General features: G+C 31.8%; 2 protein-coding genes across 3 annotated transcripts in view; one reads left to right on the top strand and one right to left on the bottom strand.

The window, feature by feature from the left end:
* The window catches only part of LOC141453189 (uncharacterized), a 55529-nt gene that overhangs the window by 21302 nt on the left and 13337 nt on the right, over nucleotides 1–20890 (top strand). The window contains exon 2 of the mRNA XM_074126043.1: nucleotides 13788–13855. Within this exon, the coding sequence (XP_073982144.1) occupies nucleotides 13796–13855 (60 nt within the window). The 5' untranslated portion in view covers nucleotides 13788–13795. The remainder of the gene's footprint in view (nucleotides 1–13787; nucleotides 13856–20890) is intronic.
* The window catches only part of LOC141453191 (uncharacterized), a 194266-nt gene continuing 176562 nt past the window's right edge, over nucleotides 3187–20890 (bottom strand). Inside the window, exons 19-20 of one of the 2 annotated variants that reach the window (XR_012457831.1) lie at nucleotides 5646–11813; nucleotides 3187–5566 (exon numbers count right to left, since the gene is read on the bottom strand). The gene's annotated coding sequence lies outside the window, so the exon portion shown is untranslated. Of the gene's footprint in view, nucleotides 5567–5645; nucleotides 11814–20890 lie in introns of those variants that run through there. The other variant, XR_012457830.1, reaches the window with a different exon arrangement.

Genomic DNA, 20890 nt, shown 5'->3' on the forward strand with positions numbered 1-20890 from the left:
TTAGTAAATACAGGGTCGCCTGAATTTGAAGTTACGAATTGAGTAGATTTGTATGAAAGATTGATGGTAATTTCAAATTTAGGCTACTCTGTACTTACAATTCACCTACGTTTTAGGTATTAAAAGTATAAAGGAGGAATCATAATCATTCCAATAAAAAAAATTTCTTATTTTTCCATTAACTTTGCAATCGTAACTTCAAATTCTGGGCTTTCCTGTGTATACATTCCACCTCTGGCTTAGTAACATAATTAAATGTATAAAGTAGTATGAATAAATAAAACAATAATAGGAAATTCAAATATTGCAACTTATAGATCACTCACCTTGTCTCTCATTAAGTTCTTTTAACGATAAGTTTTTATAACTAAACTGGTTCACGTAACATTGACCTTGGTTTGAAGTGTCAGAGCCAGTTTACAATACTTAGTGGGACCGCACCTACCTACTAATCTTTCAGCAAACAGCAATCGATGAGAGACGTTTACACTTTTATAGTTGGACGTAAGCAATTATTGAATTGAATCCTAACAGTTTTTCAATCTGCAGATAAATTTGTTCGATTACTTATAACTATAATTTATAAATATTAATAAAAGTAACGTTGAATTTAACCCAAGCTCATGCCAAGTTATAGTATAGTTATATAAGGGATGTTGAGTATTTTAAAGTTCACACTGGGATGATAGCTTGTTCGGTATACAAAGGTAGGCGATCAACTCCGAGATTTAGTACCGACTCTTGCATCTCCTTGTAGATTGGTAGATTTTATATTATAAAGGAAGTGGTTATAATTCAAATTCATAACCACCTAAAAGACCTATTTTGGCTCCGTAAAGTATCAGTGTTGTGTAAAAGTTTGTGATGAGGTAGAGTTTAAGTGAGGTTCGCTAAATCCAAATAGTTGGTATCCTAGTCCGCAGCGTCGCTGAAGATCACTGAAGAAGTTCCTATTCCACTTCTCCCCACTTGGTCATTACTGGGTTCATTTACTACTGATATCAGTTTATTCATAACTTCAGAACAATAATCTGGGTTAATTCTTTTATGTCTTCAATTTGGAACCTGTAATCGCTTGTGAAAATCTTTTTAGACTCTTGTGAACGCTGATAACAGCTGAAGGGACCGGACCCTTCTTAACGCATTCTGGGCAGTATCTTGTTACACTTTCCTGAGGAGAGTACAAGTTTACGATCTAAAACGAATAGTACATCCAGCTGGGTACCTACGCGCATTAAGTCCAAGACAATATCTTTAAGCTAATCCAATCCTTTCAATGTTAACAACTGTGGGTAAAACTTGAGATACTTTTCTGAGTCGAGTAATCCCCGTGAGGATACCCATCAGCTTATAACACATTGAAATTGTCCAGTCTCTCCACTACCGTCTCTCCTTAACCCTACTCAGAAGTTCTAGGGATGACTCCTTCTGATTAAAAAAGAACCAAGCTCTTCAGGGAAATTCTGAGAAGAAGAGCCGATTAACAGATATAATCTTCCTCCAATCCCAAGCATTCTTGACCTATAGGATTCCTATACGATCAAAAGTGGGTAATTTCATTAGCAATTAATCTAATTTCTGGGATAAACATAGTGAGATAACAAGTCATTTCATTCTTACACATGAATAAAATACTTTTTTTTTCATCTTTGGTTATCTCTTTCCATCAATTTGAAAAATCCTTTGAAAAAATTAGCAAACCTAACCATTCATGACATTAATAAAGAAGTACTCTCAGCCAAGAGGCAGCACCAGGATCTACAAATATCTCCGACTGCACACTTGCCTCCTGCAAATTAGAAAATCAGCACTTTCCCCGATGGCTCCTACACAGATCTACCAACATGGGACAGAATGTTATTGTCCTCTCCAGCCACTTCAAGGAGGAATTCACGAGGCCAACCCTTGGGTGTGGTCTCAAGCATTTCTTTTCATTTATTTTTGTTCTTTAAGTATTCATCTTTTTTTTTTTGTCTAATTCTTTTATTTCTCTCGAAGTTTTAAGCCGCCCTCATGACCTTCAAAATCATTTTATCATTTCTTTTTTGTTTTTTACTTTAAATTTATAATTTAAGTTATAAATTCCAATATTATCTTTTTTGGGAAACAAGTAAATTATAAATAGATACAAATTATTTCAAGTAGTTAGTTCCTTATAATACAGGTGTCAGCTATGTTTGTTTAGTTTAGCTAAGTATTTAGGGTGTCTCTGATTTGTAGCATGGCTAATGTCACGTGCTCGCCAAGTGATCAAATACAAATATAAATAAATGATCTTGTAACTTAACCGGAACCTCTTTGTAGGGACCCCTCAACTGCGATAGAAACTAAAATTCATGACGTTATATCTCTATAATTAGTTTCCAACGTTTGCCGTTTACCCAGAATTCCGCAATAATATTAGTGAATTCTTCTGTAATCTGAAATCGAGGTCTTCACATCTTAAGCCACAAGTGCGTTTATTGTGGAAGCATCTCCCTCTTATGATTCAAGGACGCCAGACTGAGGCGAAGAAATCGACTTCCAGTCAGCTCCGAATCAAAACTTTAGGTTTTATTTCTTCTTTTTTTCCACAGCTACACAAATTAGATGTTTTCTCAAGATACAGTACTCAGAAGCTATGACATTAATTCCTTCCTTATTTCGACTTTTAGTTAAGGAGGCAGTTCCAGCAAGCCTTCAAGTCAAAGAAAATTCTGGAGTACCTTATCGCCGCTATGCTTCTCTAGGAGATTGGAGATTGTTTGCTTTGCTTGTGTGATCCTTTTTTTCAAATGCTCTATTATGTGAAATGCCGCAATAAGGTTTGAGGCTTGAGGGTATCTGCAAAAGCCCTTATCTAACCAGTCTGTCGGCTTCAAAATTTAAAGTTTATTATATATTCGATTCAGGGGTAGGTTTTTTATATAGTAAGTCCCCCTCCAAGACAACTAATTAAGCAGTTTTGGACGTTAAACCAAGCCAGGAAAAATAGGCGATTTTATTTACTTTACTCTTAAATTCGATTCAACAGAAAGAAAACTTAATTCAGTAAAATTGCATGACTATAGAGGTTTTAGAAGAGATGCTCTTTGCATCAACCAAAAACTGATTTATTTGATATTTTCTAGTCAATAATATGAAACTAAAGGTCACTCTTTAAGTAATTATCGTTTCATTAGCAGACTTAACATCTATAGTTTGTCTAAATTGCTACTAATGAAGGCATCAATGTATCATCTTTCTTTAGAACATATTAACAACAATTTCTTCTTTTACATCTCCCCTGTTCGAGGTAAAGATGAATGAAAAGAATAGTTCTTAGTGATGACTCATTTACAGGATAAAAAAACTCAATTAGCCTGAGTCAATAGTTCAGTATTTACAACTTGCAGAACCTAAGTGTCGGATTGGTGTTAAAATTTACACACGACCGTTATTTCTAAACAAAATAACTTCGCTTTGTTTATAGAAATATTTCCGGATGTCCTGTTCACCTTCTTTTAAACTTATGTTAGTTATTTTACAATTCTAAGGTAAATTTTCAATTCTTAATTTTACAAAATCAAATTTTTCATGCAATGAATGACAAAACAGGTGCATCGCATGAGTGCAAGCAGGATTTAATGTTAGAGTCTCAACAAGCATTTGAAAAAGCTTTCACATGTATAAATAATTCCTAGTATCTAATTGAAAGCCACGGTGAAGAAGCTAGGATGAATCTATCTTTTGTAATCAATTCAAAAGTGTTTGCAAACAATTCACAGCAGCCTGTCCTCAGCAAACGTAAGATTTGTATTCAAGACTAACTATCACTAACGCTGTCAATATCAGTTCAGGTATTTCCTTTCGGTTCTTCTCAACGCTAGCACCCTGATACTTCCATCTTTCCTTTCTTACTAAATTTATATACTTAGGCCTAATATATTTTCATATTTTTCTTCTAATCATATGAATTCCTTTTTATAAAAAAACCTGAGAATGAAGATTGCCATTAAATTTAAAGGAAACTGAATTAAAAAGTGTCAACTTGTAAGAAAAAGTGTACATGGCCATTTTAAGTCTTTTTTTACTTGAGATAAATAAAGTCTTTTGAATTTTCATTTCTGCTTTTTTAATTAATTTCCAAGCACAAGTAATTCACTTAAGAAAGAACACTTTTGTGACAACTCAAAAAATAGTATCCTTATTTATTTTAGAGTACTGTTCAGTTTATTAAAGCGGAAATTAAGAGAAGTTTTTTGTGCTAAATTTAGAATTGGTTCACCTTTAGGCTGTTTGATATTGGTTTTTGTTTCTGTTGCTTATATAGACCGTTTGACAATAATATTATTTAAATTTTTAAGTGTTTTTTTTATTTATTATTATTTTTATTTTTTTACGGCTCTACGCTTCAGGGGTACCACCATTGGAGCCCTTAAACAGAAGATTCCAGCTCTTAAATTTTATTCAACTATTAATCTCATAGAAGTTGTTGATTAAGTTTGTGCTACTGTGCTCTAAACGTAGAGCAATAATGAAGTATTATTTGTTGTGAAGACTTTTTACTTCTGAAACCTTTCTTAATATTTCCTGTATAGAAGAAAGATTCTTGCCAATTTTACATCATGAATGATGAACACATCCTAAATTATACACAAACAGCTACACCCACTGCCAATTTAACTATTAATTTGTTACTCAGGGAGCCCTAAGTACAATAAAATTATCTGCTCTGAGGAGTAAGATAAAGTAAAAATTTATCTTACAGAAACTGCCCATAAGATTTATTTATTTATGTTATTTTTTATTGATTTTATAAAAATTAATACCGTTTGTACAATTTATTTAGAGAGTCGCCCAATAAATTATTTAAAACACTTAAGCCCACAATGATTACTAAGCAAATTTTAAACAGTCACTACTTTTATTTAATTTATGAAATTAAAATTTAACTTTGTCATGACTGATGACAAAGCAATCAACAAGAATTGAATAATGATCAGTACACTAAGCTCTAGCATAGCTACATTAGTTCAGAAGGTGTAATCCTAATTTTTGGTTCTTTCTCTAATACATTTAATTTTCTTGATTAACATCAAAATGTACACAAATAAATAAATTTCACAGGTTCTTAATAAGGAAATGTAAATAAGTAAGTCTTGTTCAGCTCTTTTCATCTTGTATTAACATATTTGTTTCATAAACCATTAACAATAATGAGAAAAAAAAACATTCGATTCTTATAAAAAAAAAAATCCATCAACTACGCATAAAAAAAGAAACAAGTAAATCCATGCTCTTAACAAGGAGCAGGAGCACCAAAAACCATAACTTTTTAATTAAATAAATAATTATTCATTTCTATGTTAGTATAAATCGAGTTAAAGTATAACAACAAAGTACTTTTATTAAGCGTTTCAGCAATAAATAATTTAGTAATCTACAAATGTATAAAACATTTAAAAATAAGAAGAAAAAAGTCAAGCAATAAAATTTAAAAAAAATTACGGGGGAACCAGAGAAAAAAAGTTTAGTTATAATGCCTTGCAATTCCAAAAAGAGAACTGGCTCGGCGAACTCCTTGTGCACCACAGGGAAGCTCAAACTGCAAACATATATGTCAATCAATATATGAACTTGATAAAACCTACATTGTATTAATTTTATAACAAATACATGCTTACACCGGCCTTTCAGGCAAACTTGACAAGAGCCAAATTACTAGTCCTCTGAAGTAAATATTGAAATCTTTCAGATCAATAAAATACCCTGGAAACATAGGCTACAAAAATATATTGAAGGACTATTAAGATAACCTTGAGGATTTGTCGTCGATATTACACAACGTTTCTTACACTCCCTCAGGCAACCGCCTTCATATCTCTGACAATAATCAATTGTTTCTCTCGTTGGATTGTCCTCCTAACATTAGTAAATGTTTAATTTTCGTGTCTCTTCGAGTAGGAGGGAAGCCAGTGTTTGGATGTCTGCCAGTCTGTGGTAGACACCAAACTGCTGTTGCGACATTATTGTGTTTTTATGGTAAATTTTTTAAACTAATTTAGAACTATTTTTTTTAAAAAAAGCTGTGATATTTCTAATACATTATTCTTTAAAACCTTGAAGGTTTTTTTTTTTTAGATTAAAAATACACAATAGCTTGATAAAGATTAGCAGAAAAAACTTCCCAAAAAGGAGAATTAGGGCAAACATTTCTTCAGCAATCTTGGTGTACCCACATGTCCCTAACCCACATGCACACAAACTCTGGAGTAAGGTCTGGAAAAGTGACCTATTTACATTGTAAAAAATATAGATATGACCAAGACCGGTTTACTTCAGTATATAGATCTATATTTTTGTCCATTCATCCACACCTTACGAAATTTTGGGCATTAAGTAGTTTAGAACAGTAGTTCTCCACAGCTAAAAGAGGCTTATTGTGTCTACCTCATAAAGCACCTATAAAGAGCCAAAGGTTCTCACACACCGAGAAGATTATGATTAAAAAAAAAGTCTTATTTTTTTAGCCACCACGATTGGGTTAGTATAAGTACCCGTTGCAAAGCGAATGTCATCCAGACCTCCAGGAATAATTTCTGTAATAAAGACCATATTTTATTCTTTAGAACTCCAAGAATATCTTAAAATGATCTCAAAATTAATTATCAGTCTATTGTGACAATTTGAGGTGGTTATAAATCATTCAGAGCAATTTATTATAAAATTATGTAACGAACAATTTATTCTATTGTATAACTAAAAAGGAATAAAATATAATGCAAAATAAATTAAATTATTATTTGGCAAATTTTATTAAGAAAACAATTAATTTATTTCAGTATAACATTTTGTAATAATTTAAGTAAGAATTATTAGTTGAAGAAAACAATACATATTGCTAAATTTTATTTCAATTTAAAATGTTATTACTTTTGTTTAAAGAGCGGGAGCATTTCTAGATGATTGAACTTTGCGATTTGTATTAAAAAAAAAATTACAACTCTGGGAAAACATTTGTCAGGATTTTGATCTTGATTATATAGCGATTCATATTAAAAGTTTATGGCGCCCGTAGGGTACTTCGAGGCCTAGATCATTTTCTTTATTTAAGATTTTTAACCTTTATAAATGCAACAAATTCATGAGTTTAGTACGTATATGAAAAAAGAAGCTTTAGGTAGATTTAAGGGTTCAAAATAATCACTAGAAGGGTTTTCCATTTATGAACTAAATGAATGAGAAAAATTAAATTATTTTACTTTGAAATTATAGGAAGATTTTAAATATTTATTTTTTTTTTATTAAATAAAATAGTATTGAAAGTAATAGTTGATGAGCTTGTTCCTTCAGACTGATGGAGGTATCAGTTGGGCTAGAACTCATACTGCTTGTATTACTATCATTATCATCAGACAATACTTCCATTATCTTAGCTATAATTAAATTACACCTACTTCAGGCAGACCTACAACAAACCTTATCTATTACGTCCTTTTTTGAACTGAAGCGCAGATGTTATTTCTTTTATTACAAGGAAATTTCAGAAATTATAATCATAAAATAAAAATGATAATGAAATTGTTAATATGAAAATTTTATTTTCCAAAGGACTAGTTTGAAACGTAATTTTCATTAATTTTATGTGCGTTTCTTCATCCGTCGGTTAAAAAAAGGTTTGTTAACACACTGTTAAATAAAACTCTTTGAAATTTTAATAATAATTTTCTGAAATTAAACCTATTTGTCAGAATTCGATGCCTTTGCCTCATGGACATACCTTTGGAGGCAATATAAAGTTCTTCAATAGAAAAAACAATAATTATAGATATTGTTTACAATAATGGTTTGTAACCGCACTTGGTATTATTGAACCTGAATTAAAAAGTACTCCGTTACGTTCAATATTACTGTCCCTCCCGCAGATTATTTTCGTTATTTTGGATTTTATTTAAACAAGAGACTAACTTGGAATGTCCGCACAAGACTTCAACGAATTTCTATTGACCAACGCTTCAGCCTCCTTGAATTACTACTACATTAGATTTTACTCTAATCTAAGACTACGGCCTCTGTAGATTCTGTGTAGGTAGACCACCTCCTTAGACAATCTGATGTGCTGAAGTGAGAGAGTTTTGAACCCTTTACTTTTTGCTGAGAGAGAATGGAGATCTATCATTCACTTGTTTTTTCTTTTTCAAGTTTAATCTAACTCTCTCTAACTTTATACCTCGCTGTCTCCCAACTGGACTGTAATTGTACTGTTCTGGAAAACCTTCAAATCTCAACACTGAGAATCCAAGCCATTTAAAACGAATATTCTCAGTCGCCGATACTTCTTTTTACGCCTCCAATCTTTGGCAACAACTTGCTGGCAAGTGATGGAAATACTGTATGGGTTAGATTTTTTCTCTCGAAAATGATGTAGCCTGTTTGAGGTGATAAAGTCAGCAAAGAGCGACTTCTTTTTAATGCATGTATAATCTGTAAACTGTGATTAGTGTTTAGATTTTACTTTAATCTAAGCCTGTGTCTGAGTAGGTAGACCATTTTCTTAGGCTACCTGATGTGTTGATGAGAGAGAGTTGCGAACCTCTTACTTCTTGCAGAGAGAGATATGTATCCCATCATTGTGGTTTACCCTGTGCATATATATCTTCTTTGATGCTTTATAAATGAAGTTGTAATCATTAATTTCCAAAAATAATAAATTATAATAGTAAGCACATTTTTAAAGGTTTCTTTTTTGAACTATTCACTTAGCTAATGTTAATTATATCAAAAGACAATGTACACGAAAAACAACACACCTTGCAATTTAATAAAAGATAAACGAGTAAAAACAAGAATTAATGTCAACATAAATAACTTCCGAACATTACTGAGATGGTAGCCAATAATCTTAAATAAAGGAAACATGAAATTATAATTAGTTTCATATATACACAATAACAATGAGTCAATAAATAATAAAAAGATTTGAATACATTAAAGGAAAGCATCATTCATCAAATATCGATAAAGTATTTATGTAAACAAAAGATGAATCACAATAAATTTACTCAATTTGCTGCTGGTGAATAACTGAATGGAGGTGTCTTAACTTAATAACGGTGAAGGTTAATAGTGCATTGTCCATTTTACAACGGTGCTTCTTCTTGTGAGTGGCCCTCTCTGTTTGGTAAACTCTCTAAGTCTCCTTTAAACTACTTTTTTTTTCTTGTCACTATCTGCCTTCTTATTTTTTTAATTCATTAGTTCCTTCATTGTTTCTAACAATGCCACTAATTACTCTGCGTGGTGTGTCCGTATTTTCTTATATACATTACAACAACTCATGAAAAAATCGCCTCCTTCTTAGAGTGCTAATAGAGCGATGGACATCCTTAGATTGGTAATTCTACCATAAAAATTACAATTTTCTTACTTTTTTTTTACTCGTAGTAGAATTTAGGTCTCAGTTTAATACATTTAGAGTAAAATTTAGAGCTCATATTCTAATGTTGATTTTCTAAGGCAGAATTGAATTAAATTCCTTACCTGAAGAGGGCGACATGTTAGCACAATTTTTAAGTTAGATCAAAATCTGTTTTTAAGTCAGGTAGAACATTTCAGCTTCCACCTACGTCTCATTTCCACTGTCTTAACTCTAAATCAATCTCTATTTTTCATCGATTCTGAATAGATTAAGTTAACTTCTCCATAATAGCGAACAAAGTCAGTTGCAAACCACATCAAAGTGAATAACATATAAAACATAAACTTATAATGTTGCTGAATATTAAAGAAATTACCAGAATATTATTAGCTGCCAGTTATTGAAGCTATCATGAAGTGCCAATCAAAGTAGGGCGCACCCAAAGTAGATGTGATATATGTAATCTAGCCTTCCAAAATTTGGTGCCACATGGTCTCTAATTTGAACTCGCATTACCGAACACCACCTTCTGGTTGACCTTACAAAAAAAAAAAAAAAAAAAAAAAATACATTTCTTTATTGACTGCTCTAGCGCTGGTATCATTTGTCAATGTCCATGAAAAATTTAAGCGCTTTAAGATTTTTATGTATTTGTAAACGTCCGTTAAAATTAAACATTAACTGGCCGTTACAGCTTACATAATAGCAAAGATCTTTAAATTTCTCACCATTCGTTTAGTAATTACAAGTATACTCCAATATATATTGGAATATATTCCATATTATCTGTAGTTCCATATTAAGTAGCAATATGGTTTTTTAAGAGAAATAATTCTTTTCTTTAAAAGCCAGATAAAGTTTTGATGCAGGGATATGTTGGTCAATTTGCAATGAAGTTCGACGAAGAAGTGTGAACAATTTTGTCAACACTCTAAGAAGTACCAAAAAAAGATAAAAAGATTGTGCTTCTATAGATACCAAGGGAGGTGACGCCTTACTCGAACGGTTGGATGCGAGAAAAGTAAAGCAAGGATTTAAAACGATACTAGGTTCGAATCCGTTCTGGGCTTTAAATTTTATTAACTAGTGTTAATGTAGAAGTACCTCTCTTTCCATGATTTTGTTGTTAATGAAGCATTACTTCACTTTGCATTAGCTCTTATTCCAATTAAATTTGAAATCGTCTCAAATTTTTCTTAGTATTTGTTTTGAGATGTCCTGAGATGATTCCTGATTCTATTAGTCTGTAAATTAAACTAAATTTTATAAAATGAGTCTTGTGAGCAGTTTTTTTTGGGATGAGTATTTTCTGCCAAGAATTGCAATTGAGAACTTGGAAACTGTGTCAATTTGGAATTTTAAAAGAAGTCAATTATGTTTTGCTAAAATTTATAGTCTCCTAGAGAACAGTCTTTAAAGTCCTGTAGTTTTCATTATTAGGTGGTATGGTAAGTTTAAAGTAGTCCCTGTCGTCCGAAGCCAAAGAAGACGTTGAAATCTCCTTTGTAAAACTTCAATAGCCTCAATGAATGTTTTCCGGTCAGGTGATCATATAGTTGGGCACAATACACTAAAATTGATCGCACTGGAACTTCTTTTAGATCACCTGAATATCACTGTAATATTTTGATAGCCTTAGAAAAGTCTGCCCAGTCATCGTGGTAATTGCACTAGTTTTGCTATCTGGTAATTACCAATTTACATTGTTAAAATAAATAAACAAATAAAATATTCTACAATATATTTAAACCAGAACAAATAGAACAAATATCGAATTAAATTTTAAGTTTTTTAAATACAACTTCAGGGCCTTGGCACTGACCTAAGAAGTGTGTAAATATTGGAGAAATTTATTATTTTTGTACATGGTACAACTACAATACTGAAACAATTTTATTAAATTTAAATATGTGAAACATAATTTCAAATTAGTGGACATAGTATGTAATTTAAAAAAATGAATGATCCTTAGTTTGTTTTTAAATGTGAACTCTATGTTTTATTCTCTGACTGTTGAAGGTGAATACTGTCAGAGCTGAGAAGTGTAACAAAGTGCCAGCAGGCCTTCAAGTTTAATACCAGTTTTTGGACCTGCCTTTTTGGCTTCTCTAGTAGTGTGTCTTAATGAGGAGGGAGTTCCACACTCCTCTGCCAAGCCTATGATTTAGCAGTTTACTTAATTCCGTTTAATGTTAATATCTTTCAAATCAAAATATATTTTTTTTGTTCTAAAGGCAGGACGTATTTAGGATATCCGCCTGGCAAATTAACATACTGGACAAGTTTTTTTTTTTTCTTTATTATATTTTTTAATTTATTCAGTTTATTTTAATGTTCCTTTAACAAGATCTGAGGACCAGATTGTAGATATTTTTTCTGCAAAGTAGAGATGGCCGTTTAGTGATGAATTAGTAGATTCCGAGTCCTTATGGGTCTGCAAAAATAGAAAAAAAATAAATAATTACTAATTTATTCATTAACTTTGGACATACACATATTTATGTATATAAACCAAATATGATTCACTCATTCATCACGAAATTTCTGAAACCACAAGACCGGCTAATTCGAAATCTGGCATGTAAGTTTCATTTAAACTTAAACAAATTTTTGAATATTCTACGACTAACCGCAACATAAGAATGAAAAGTAAAAACTAATGTTTTAAGAGAGAAAATAGAAAACTTATTGTGAGTTTTATGGTTCAGAATCATGGTGGTTGACGGCGATAGAAAGCTTTCTATGAAACACCAGAAACAATTTCAATTATGAGTTCCACCATACGTCCTATATCTCAAGATTGGTGAACCTATCATGAGTTATGCAATCTAAACCCTCCAAAATTGGCACAGGTTTCTGGTAACTGCAGCTTCAGATTAGAGTGTGCTTTGCTACGATCATCAATAAGGCATGCTCCAGAGTTAATTCTTCTGGCAGTTTGGTCATTTTCAGTCGTACAGAAAACCGAAATGTTGTTTTTATAGCATTTAAGGGAGCCCTGAGCAATTAATTTGAAGTAGGAATTAAAAGACATTGCTAAGCAAGTTATTAGACTGAGTTTAACAGCCCAGGGGTGTTGGTGGGTTTTAACGGCAATGGTTATTCAAACTGTCTATTGACAACGATTTTTGCCAAACACTTTGCCGACTGTTTCCACAATCATCATGATTGTGCTTCAATGTAACATTTTCTATCTTTCAGAGCTTCAAATGTAAAAAGAAAGAGCTTTGCATTTTCTTTACATTAGTTGTATACCCTTTTTTAGTATTTAACGCTTTATAGAAATTGAGAATCACTTGGCTCACCGAAATGTAAAAGAAAAGTTTGAAGCTGACGAATTGAAGTTCAATTTTCCTTGGGTACATACAAACCATCTTATTTACAAATTGAGAACGTTTTACCATCTGCTGTTCTAATATAAATTTTACTGCCTGATTTGAACATACATCAGTAAGTGCTGATCGCTCTTTGTATAATCTTGCCACATTAAGCTTATCTAAACAGCATTCATGCTAAAATTCTTGTTCATTTTTTGATAAATTTGTCACGTTCTTTAATGTACAAAAATGATGATGTTTAAAATGCCAAGGATAGACATTAAGAGCCGGAGGGATAATGGACAAACCCCCTGAGTACTTCTTACATAATTTATTAATCTTCTGCTTGGGTGTGCCTGGAATGATATATTCTGTATAAAAGCAGTCAGAATAGGTTGCTATGACAGCATTATTATAGCTTTTAGGTTTTTGGTTAGTTTAATTTATTAGTTGATAAGATACAAACTTTTAAAAAAGTTTTGAACGAAAAAAGAAATAGTATTATTATTACTATAAAAGAAACAGTAATATCCAAGCCGGATATTTAGAAATAAAATTGTGGTGAGACACTCACGTAACTTTCTCTTACTGCATTTAATAATTTGTCTTAAGTCTATAGATTTCTAACTAAAAATCTTTCTAAATAGATAGATATTTGTCCTAAACGGGAAGAAGCCCTGATTAGCTTGTATATTTTGCTTCAAGGACCAAGGCTTGTAAGTCGCTGATTTTTGTGGAAGAGCCACCTGATCCAATATATAACGAATTCCCAACTTTTTTTGGAGATTCTGTCCATCACTGGACTGTGTAAAGTGTAGTAAGAAGGGGTGAAAATCTCAGGATCTTCGAGTTGAAGTCCTGTGCACACATGAACTAGTTTTCTTGTGCCTTAATATTTAATGTTTATATTGTATTATATTGCTTGTAAAGACTTGGTCTTTAGCAAGAGTTTGACATAACATCATTTAAACAGATAATGTTTACATATTGTCTGCAAACTGTTTTTTTTTTTTTACTGTTCACAAGTAAATGAATTGCCTATATTTAAAATATCACTGTTATCAAATTAATTTTATTTGTTTTGTTTCCAGAGATCGCCATGACAACTGACTGGTTCAAATATGCACCCTCCTTGATACTGTGGTTCCTCTATATAACTGTAAGTATCTTTATTGAACTCACGATTAGTTCCGCAATGCTAAACAATATCAAATTGTGCTCACACTGTGTGAGGACTGCGTGCCACTAGCTTCATACTTAGGTCTCGTTTCTTTACTAAAATCTGTTTCAATCTTTGAAAATAGATTTAAATCCAATAACGGTCAGAATGACACGAGAACCAGCATGGTAAGATGGATGAAATGAAAATTAATCAAAGATTCTATTCTTCCCTGAAAATTGTTCATCTTTTTCTAGGAAATGTTCTCCTGTAGTCTCCAGTCTCCGGGTCTCAGCCATTTCTTCCTTTAAACATTAAATCATACTTCATTTGATGCTTTTTTTTATTCCATCTCAACAATTCTTGGGCCATCTTCTCAGACTTTCTTATTTTTCACTATTTAATTTATCTAACTACTTTGACTCCATTTCACCTTAAATGTCATCTGTCATCCAACATCTAGGACCAACAGCATTGTTCATATTCGCGTAACTATTACTACTGTCTTGAACCGAAACTCCTATTTATTTTGGAAATTTCTTTATTTTAGACAATCACCTCTTTTAGTAGTCATACGTCACCCCTATCGACTCAGTCCCTGTCCAAATTTGTATTCAACACTTTATTTGGCTATACATAACGGTAGGTAGATTTCTGAAGCGTTTTTATATTATTTGAAACTTAGATATAAAATTATAAACTATTATTTAATATTTAGTTATTTAGTTAATCCGGACATGACTTTCCTGTATTGTGGAATCAAAATTGATCATTAAATTCACTTGTGAAACAAGAACGGTTTTTGAACTTCGATTTAAATAAAACTACAATCTTAGCCCAACAGATAAGAGATCTATAACAATACTCAAAAAACTGATCCTCTATTACCAACATGTATGCGTTGTTTTCTTTCTGTTAAGACTGATCTAAAGTATTATACTATTTAAGTCAATGCAAGAAGAAACAAAGAATGAACCAAACTGAAACAATAATTTTGAAAAATATGAAGAGATCTTCACTACAATTACCAATCTCCGATTAAGAATACAATAAAAAATAATTGTACAATATATGTAATCAAACTTCCCATAGTCAAGGCAGGAGGAGACAGAACAGCACTACATTAAAAACTTCTTTTTTTTTAAATAAGAAGCCTAAAATCTAAATAAATAAATTTATAAAAAGAGTGAACCTTTATTATTTTTGCAAAATAAATTCAGAGTTTAAAAATGGTCCGCGATTAAAGAATTTGACGCATCTTATCTACTTTATATGTCTCAATGAAAGTCATTTAAAAGCTAAAAAGCATTCTTTTTAAAATTACATTCTGGAAGTTGCCTGCAAACTGATTAGAGGGATCGTTAGAAAATGAGCAGATAGTGTCAGAAGAAGTAATTCTCTTTTCAAAATTATTGGCAACCGGTTAATGTAGTGTATGAACGGAGAAAGAAGTCAAAACTTTTAACATATGTTTGCATTCTTTATTGATTTTATTTAAAAAAAAATGGAAGACTTTTTTTAAAAGTAAATTCAATAAGAAGATACTTTTAAATGCCATTACATACTACGGAGATACTCTTAAATGATTGCTATTTCATATTTATTTGTTTTATATTATCAATCAATCAATCAATCATTTTATTTGCACAAAAGAATACATCTTTATGGCATGGAGTTGAGGTCAAATATTTACAAAAAATAAAACAGAAATCAATATTCATCTATGTATAGGTTAGCTCAAAAAATAAAAACCAAAAAAGGGTTTAAATTAAAATTACAACATAAATATGTAAATAAATAAAAAATTGGAATTATATAACCTTAAATTAAAATTTCTACTATAAAAAATTCAAAATCTAAGAAACAGAAAAAAAAAAAAACATTCATCTTTTAATTAGGCCGAATAGTTTAAATATAATTTTCTTTCTTTTAAACATATGATGCTATACAAAAAAATATGTTCAAGTTTAATTACATTATCAATGTTTAACAGATTTTCGAAACATTCAACTGGGGCATTTAACCTTAAAACATATTGAACTAAATATTTGTCTCTTTGAGCGGAGAATTTTGGGCATTCAAAAAGAAAATGAAACAAATCATCAGCAACTTTTAGCAAACACAGCAAGCAAATATTTGTAGGGTTAAATTCGTATCTTTCTTTATTAAATAAAATTCTACCTAATTTTTTACCCATTAGACGCATTTGTGCGATTAATCTTATTTTTTCTATATTTGAATTCAATAAGAGGTAATTTTCTGTAGAGCCAAACGAACAAATATTTCTAAAAAATACACTGAAGGAAGAATTGTTTACAAAATCAATATCTTTACTAAAAAAGTGGTTATCGAATGCTTGAATTATGTCGTTTACATGGTGAGAAAAGTACGAGACATCGCTATTTAATAATAAATGGTCAAAACTGATCGTGGAAAGGGCGGACTTCAAGACTGAGAACCAATTAAATGGCAGGACGAAATTTTTTTCAATTTGCATTAATCTCAGTAAACATTTTGCTGGTAGCCTATCATCCGCCATATTCAGAAGGGTGCCATACCAACTTAGCATACGTTTGACGACTTTAAGCTTTATATGTCTCCGACCTATTTCCAGTCTGATGAACGCACTTGGGGTTTGTGGAGGTAGTCTCAAAACTGCTTTAAAAAAAGCCATCTGCGCACGCTCCAAATCGTCGGAGTATGGGAAGCCCCAAATTTCCGAACAATTTAGCAACACACTCTCTGCCATTGACTCGTAAAGAAGGCATTTAGCCTCCCAGCTTTCAGAATGCGTTTTCTTCAGGAGATTCAAAACAGAAGAATTGGCGGCCTTAAATTTAGTGAGGTGATATTTGGCAGCAGTGTTAAATTTGCCCGAAGAAGAGAAAGGGACACCCAAATACGTGTAATTGCCTTTTACTTCGACTTTACTATTGTTGAATAGGAAATCTTTCATCTTTGGAAGACGGCCTCCTTTATGGAACATAACAATCACTGTTTTACTGGTGTTCACTACCAATGAATTAATTTCACAATACTCCTTAAGAATATTTAAATTTTGTTGGGTTTCCCTCCAGGTAGTAGACAGAAGAACGGTATCGTCAGCATACAGGATACACTGGAGATCTGTAGTGGGATTAACGTTGATACCATTAGCCCCACGGGAAATAAAAAAATCAACAAAATCAGAAGTAAATAGCGAGAAAAGTAACGGACTCAGAATCTCCCCTTGTAGAACCCCTTCCCTAATCGGAATTTCACAGGACTGTTCATTTCCTTGACAGACCACCATTGATGATAAGTCATACATCCTGATAATAAGTCGCAACATTTTACCGCAAATACCGAGCGAATACAATTTGTGCCATAACTTCTCGTGTACAACCGAGTCAAAAGCTCTCTTCAAATCCACAAAGCAAGCGAAACACTTACTCTTTTTTTTCCGCAGTTGCAAATTAATTATCGAAGAAAGTATAAATATCGCATCTCGACAGCCGCGTCCTCTACGAAAACCCAATTGTTCTTCGGGAATTAGATTCCTTTCCTCAACCCACACCATCAGCCTATTGTACATAATGGAAGTGAAAATTTTTGAGATAGTGTTAAAAATAGCTATTGATCTGTAATTTTCTGGGTGTGCTGGGTCACCTTTTTTAAAAAGTAATCTAGAACGAACTTTATGCCAGCTCGGGGGGTATTTCTCTTCCTGCCAAATCTTATTAAACAAATTCAACAAGTAGTGGGTCCAGGTTGCCGGCAAAAATTTAAAACACTCATTGGGAACATAGTCAGGCCCAACAGCTTTATTATTTTTACATTTACTTATACTTGCTAACAATTCGTCCAAACTGATCTCATTATCTAAATCAGGCTGGAAAATACCAAAAAACTCAATATTATCAATAATCTTAGGAGGAAGAATGGACATAAAAAAATGTTCCCACTGAGTTATAGAAATCGGACAATCAAAGGTTTTTTTACATTTAAATCTCTTGATTACCCTCCAGAATTCTGAGCTCTTCTTAACATTGTATAAAGATATTTTTAGATTCTGATAATATTCAAATTTACACTGTTTAATTAAAGATCTATACTTATTTCGGCATGAAACATAATCTTTACGCACTTCAAACTCTGAATTCAAAAGTTTACATTTTTTATTTAATTTATTTAATTCCTGTTTAGCTTTAAAACATTTATTAGTGTACCAAGGCTTGTTGTTAGGAAAAGAGTAATCTTTTTTATTAAATATTAATTTAGACTCAGTTAGAGCATTGAGAACAGAAAAGTAGAAGTTATTGAACAAATCATCAATTTCTTGGCTAGAAAAATAAATGTTTTCTGATTGCTCCAAAGAGGAGTAGAAATTCAAAAAACCCTCAAAATCTCTCCTTACACAAACTAAAACACTCTTAGATTTATCTACGCGACTAACATTATTTGTTTTATTTAAACCAACAGATATTTTTATAGAACAACAGCAGTGGTCTGATAAAGCCGAGATATCTTCAATTTCGAAATCATTAACAAAATCTAATGCCGCATAGTTAATCCATACAGTGTCAATCACACTACAACCTCTATTTGAAATGTAGGTGAAATTGCCAGAAAAATCACTCTTTGACCTTCCATTACACAAGACAAAACCGTTAAGTTCCATTAGATTGACCAAAGAGGATCCCCTGCCACTCACCTCAACATCACAGGAATTTCTAACATTATACAGAGAGCAACAATCAAACAAATCTTCTTCCAAGTCTAAATTATTTAAAAGCCCTACACGAGCATTGAAATCCCCTCCCAAAATAATACTGTAGCCTTCATACTGAGCCAGAATCTCAGAGAGATCAGCAAACAGAGGATTCAATAACATATCACCTTCTGAACCAGGTTTTAGATATATCAGACCTACAATCAAACATTTATTACAAACTTTGAGTAATAAAAAAATCCAATTTTTATTAGTTACCACAATTTCAACTGATGACACAGCCTTTCTCTTAGTGAAAACCATAAGACCACCACTCGCTCTGCCTTTACTATGAGTTTTAGTTGCACTAGACTGGTGAAAATCATACTCTTTTAAAAATTGAGGACAGGCAAATGTATCTTTATAAAGCCAGGTTTCGGAGAAGCATAAGACATCCTTTTGCAGCAGACATTCCTCTTCTGTAGATGACAAGTGATATAAATTATTGAAGCCAAATATGTTCCAAAAACCGATTGCACAGAATGTTTCATTTAAGCTAATAAGTTTTCTGTTTAGATTATTATTATATATACATTTAACTTCCGAATTCTCTTTTAGTAGTTTTTTGAAGACGCAGAGGCTACTTCATTTTTCTTTAAGATATTTTGAATAAATTGTAGATCTTCTTGTTTAGAAGAAGTAAATCCATTAACCTCATCCCAAAAAAATTTTATACCTTTGTAAATAAGATGACCATTTCTAATCAACACTCTCTCATTTTTATCTGCTTCCAGTAATTTTTTTCTTGTTTCTAACAATTTTTTCCTCACCAGTCTTTCACGATATGTCAGATCCTTATTAATCCATATACCCGAACCTTTTAACTTTCTTGCATTACTCAAAATTTGCTGAACAATCGAATACCTGGAAAACTCCACTACCCAGAATTGTCCTCTTGCTGGAGCGAAAACTTTTTCAATCATAGGCTCTTCAATTCCTAGAGAGTGTACACATAATTTCCTTACTGTCTCAATCTTATCTTCATTTTCTTTCGATTCCTCGATTCCCTTAAAAATTAAACTTTTCGCTTTAGATTTTCTTAAGAGCATTTCCAAATTCTTTTTAATTTCTAAATTTTCCTCCTTCAGGCTGGCTATTTCCATCTTCATATTTTTATTATCCTTAATTACCTCATCCAGTTTCTCTTCAATTCTTTTAAAATCCTTTAGCGTAGGAAACAATGCCATTCTAGACTCCAGCATTTCTCCAAATTTACTTAATAAAGCAGAGTCACTCATTGTTCCCTCTGGATTTTTCCTCCGACTATTTTTCTTTAATAGTTGACTAACTTCCCTCTCTTCCGGCGAACTGCGACTTCTTTTTTTATTTTTTTCTTCAGGAGTATCACTTTTTGAATCAGTTTTACTCAAATCTTTCTTTTTTAATTCATCATTCATCATCCAAGAACAATAACTTTGTAAATATAATTAAAAACTTACGTTTTCTAAGTTGATAAAATTACGTGAAGTAGCAAGTGGGAATGGTGTGACAAAGATAGAACTATATACCCCCACTACAAACTTGGGACAAACATTGATAGCCGCAGTTTAAAACTCCTCAGAAAGTTAAAAACAAAATCAGTAAATAATAACAAATGAACTCCGTCCTTTCACAAGCACAAACAAATAAACTTTATCCAAATTTGACCTTGAGGTATAATTTAGACTTAATTTTCTTCAAGATTAATCGATAAAATTTTATGAAAAATGTTACAACACGTTAAGAAAAGAAAGAACAATCACTTAGAACAAAATTCTTAACTAGAAAGTTATTACAAACCACTTTTTAGAACACAAAACTAGAGAGCGCACAAACGTGATGTGTACAGACTGAACGCTAGACCTCAACTATTTTATATTATATTTTATACCAAAAGTGAATATATTCGCAATTTTTTTTATGAAATCGGTTGTCTGCTGTTGATTCTATTGTCATTTGTTTATGAAATAAAATATTATATTTTATGATCTAATTGCTTATTCACTTTTTTATAAGACTAAGATAATATTCATATTTTTCGGGAACAAAAATGAGGTTAAAGAGGTTTTTAATTTTATTCAAAATGCGTTCAACGCTCCAATCCAAGACAAAGCTTTTTTACTGCATAATTAGGGGATATAATAATGGTGTAAAAATCTTTGGCGTTTCTTTTTTTTTTTGTTAAATTAAGCCAAAGACCACTTTTTTTCTGAGATCGACAGACCATGTTTAAAATTTGCATATTTAATGATTTTTTTTTTTATCCCTACAAAATGAGGAGTGTTGTATTTCTTTTAAGATATAGA

This window comes from Rhodnius prolixus, unplaced genomic scaffold, assembly GCF_049639745.1.
Source record: "Rhodnius prolixus isolate KJV_2025 unplaced genomic scaffold, Rpr scaffold_3, whole genome shotgun sequence".
Classification (NCBI taxonomy): Eukaryota; Metazoa; Arthropoda; class Insecta; order Hemiptera; family Reduviidae; genus Rhodnius; species Rhodnius prolixus.